Below are 1,139 nucleotides of genomic sequence, written 5' to 3' on the forward strand. Positions count from 1 at the left end.
GCCACTCCTGCAAGGAGGGCTTCTACCGGGACCTCAGCAAGCCCATCTCCCACCGCAAGGCCTGCAAAGGTACCGCGTGTGGGGTGGGATGGCTGGGACTGCACGGCTCCTTCTTCTCCAGCCCCTTCCCACTGCTCCTGCTTCCGCAGCTCTTGCTTTTGCCAAACTCCTCCTGCTCCTGCCTCTCCCAAGCCAAGCCCTTGAAATGACTTTTCTTGCCCCCATGTTCCCTGCCATCACCTCTCCCTGGTCTCCCCAGCCTCCTCAGTGAGGACGAGGCCACTGAAATACAAAAAGTCCTTGCTGCTGAGGATGACCTGAAATTATTTCAGGTTTTATCACTTATAAATCATGCTTCATGTGCTCTGATAGCCACAGCCAACTTGGTCACTGCATACGTAAGGGCAGAGTTGCACAAAAATCCCCGGCATGGGGTTAGGTGTAGCGTCTGTACATCAGCCTCCTCCAAACGCCCGGCTCCAGCTCCCAGCCCCCAGCACTGCTGAGGGCACAGGCAGTGCTTAACCCACCCGCAAAACATTTCACTCCTCCGGATGAGGCAAGAACAGTAAAACGGGGAACAATTTTATTCTGAGCTCAGCAGACAGAGTTTTTTGAGGTTTCTGTGAAGGCGAGCAGGGCTTCAGCTGGGGTGGGAGCAGCAATAAGAGCAAATCCTGCAAACGAACTTTTTTAACTCTCAGCTGTCTGCTGGAAGAGGTATAAATCCTGAACCCGAGACGCAGCTAAAGGAATCAAGCAAACATTCAAAAGCCAGATTAAATGATGCTGGGGTTTCCCGCAGAAAGCTTCAGCTTTTTTCTCTGTAAAGACTCGTTTCAATAAGAAACGTAAAGCTTTTTGGCCCAAGCTGGCTATTTTTGGCTGGAAAGCTTTAGGTCTTCAGCATTTTCAATTTTTTAATGAAAACGCTTCTTCATGGGTTGTTGTTTTTTTTTGTTTTTTCCACTGAAAACAGACAGTCTTTGCCAAAGCAGAAAAAGAAATTGCTTCTTTAGATGGCCCTACCCCCCCTTTTTTCACCTTGTAAAAACTATTTCAACATGATGTTTTCCACCCGCCCTGCGCCGAGGCTGCTAACAAGCCACAGCACCAGCCGCAGCGTCGGCTCGGGGGGT

At 50.1% G+C, this 1,139-nt stretch overlaps 1 protein-coding gene across 1 annotated transcript in view; it reads left to right on the forward strand.

Annotated features, from left to right (window-relative positions):
* NTN1 (netrin 1) overlaps nucleotides 1–1,139 on the forward strand; it is a 54,933-nt gene that overhangs the window by 1,538 nt on the left and 52,256 nt on the right. The window contains exon 2 of the mRNA XM_009637794.2: nucleotides 15–69. Within this exon, the coding sequence (XP_009636089.2) occupies nucleotides 15–69 (55 nt within the window). The remainder of the gene's footprint in view (nucleotides 1–14; nucleotides 70–1,139) is intronic.

Source organism: Egretta garzetta, unplaced genomic scaffold, assembly GCF_000687185.1.
Source record: "Egretta garzetta isolate BGI_Z169 unplaced genomic scaffold, ASM68718v1 scaffold34, whole genome shotgun sequence".
NCBI classification, from domain to species: Eukaryota; Metazoa; Chordata; class Aves; order Pelecaniformes; family Ardeidae; genus Egretta; species Egretta garzetta.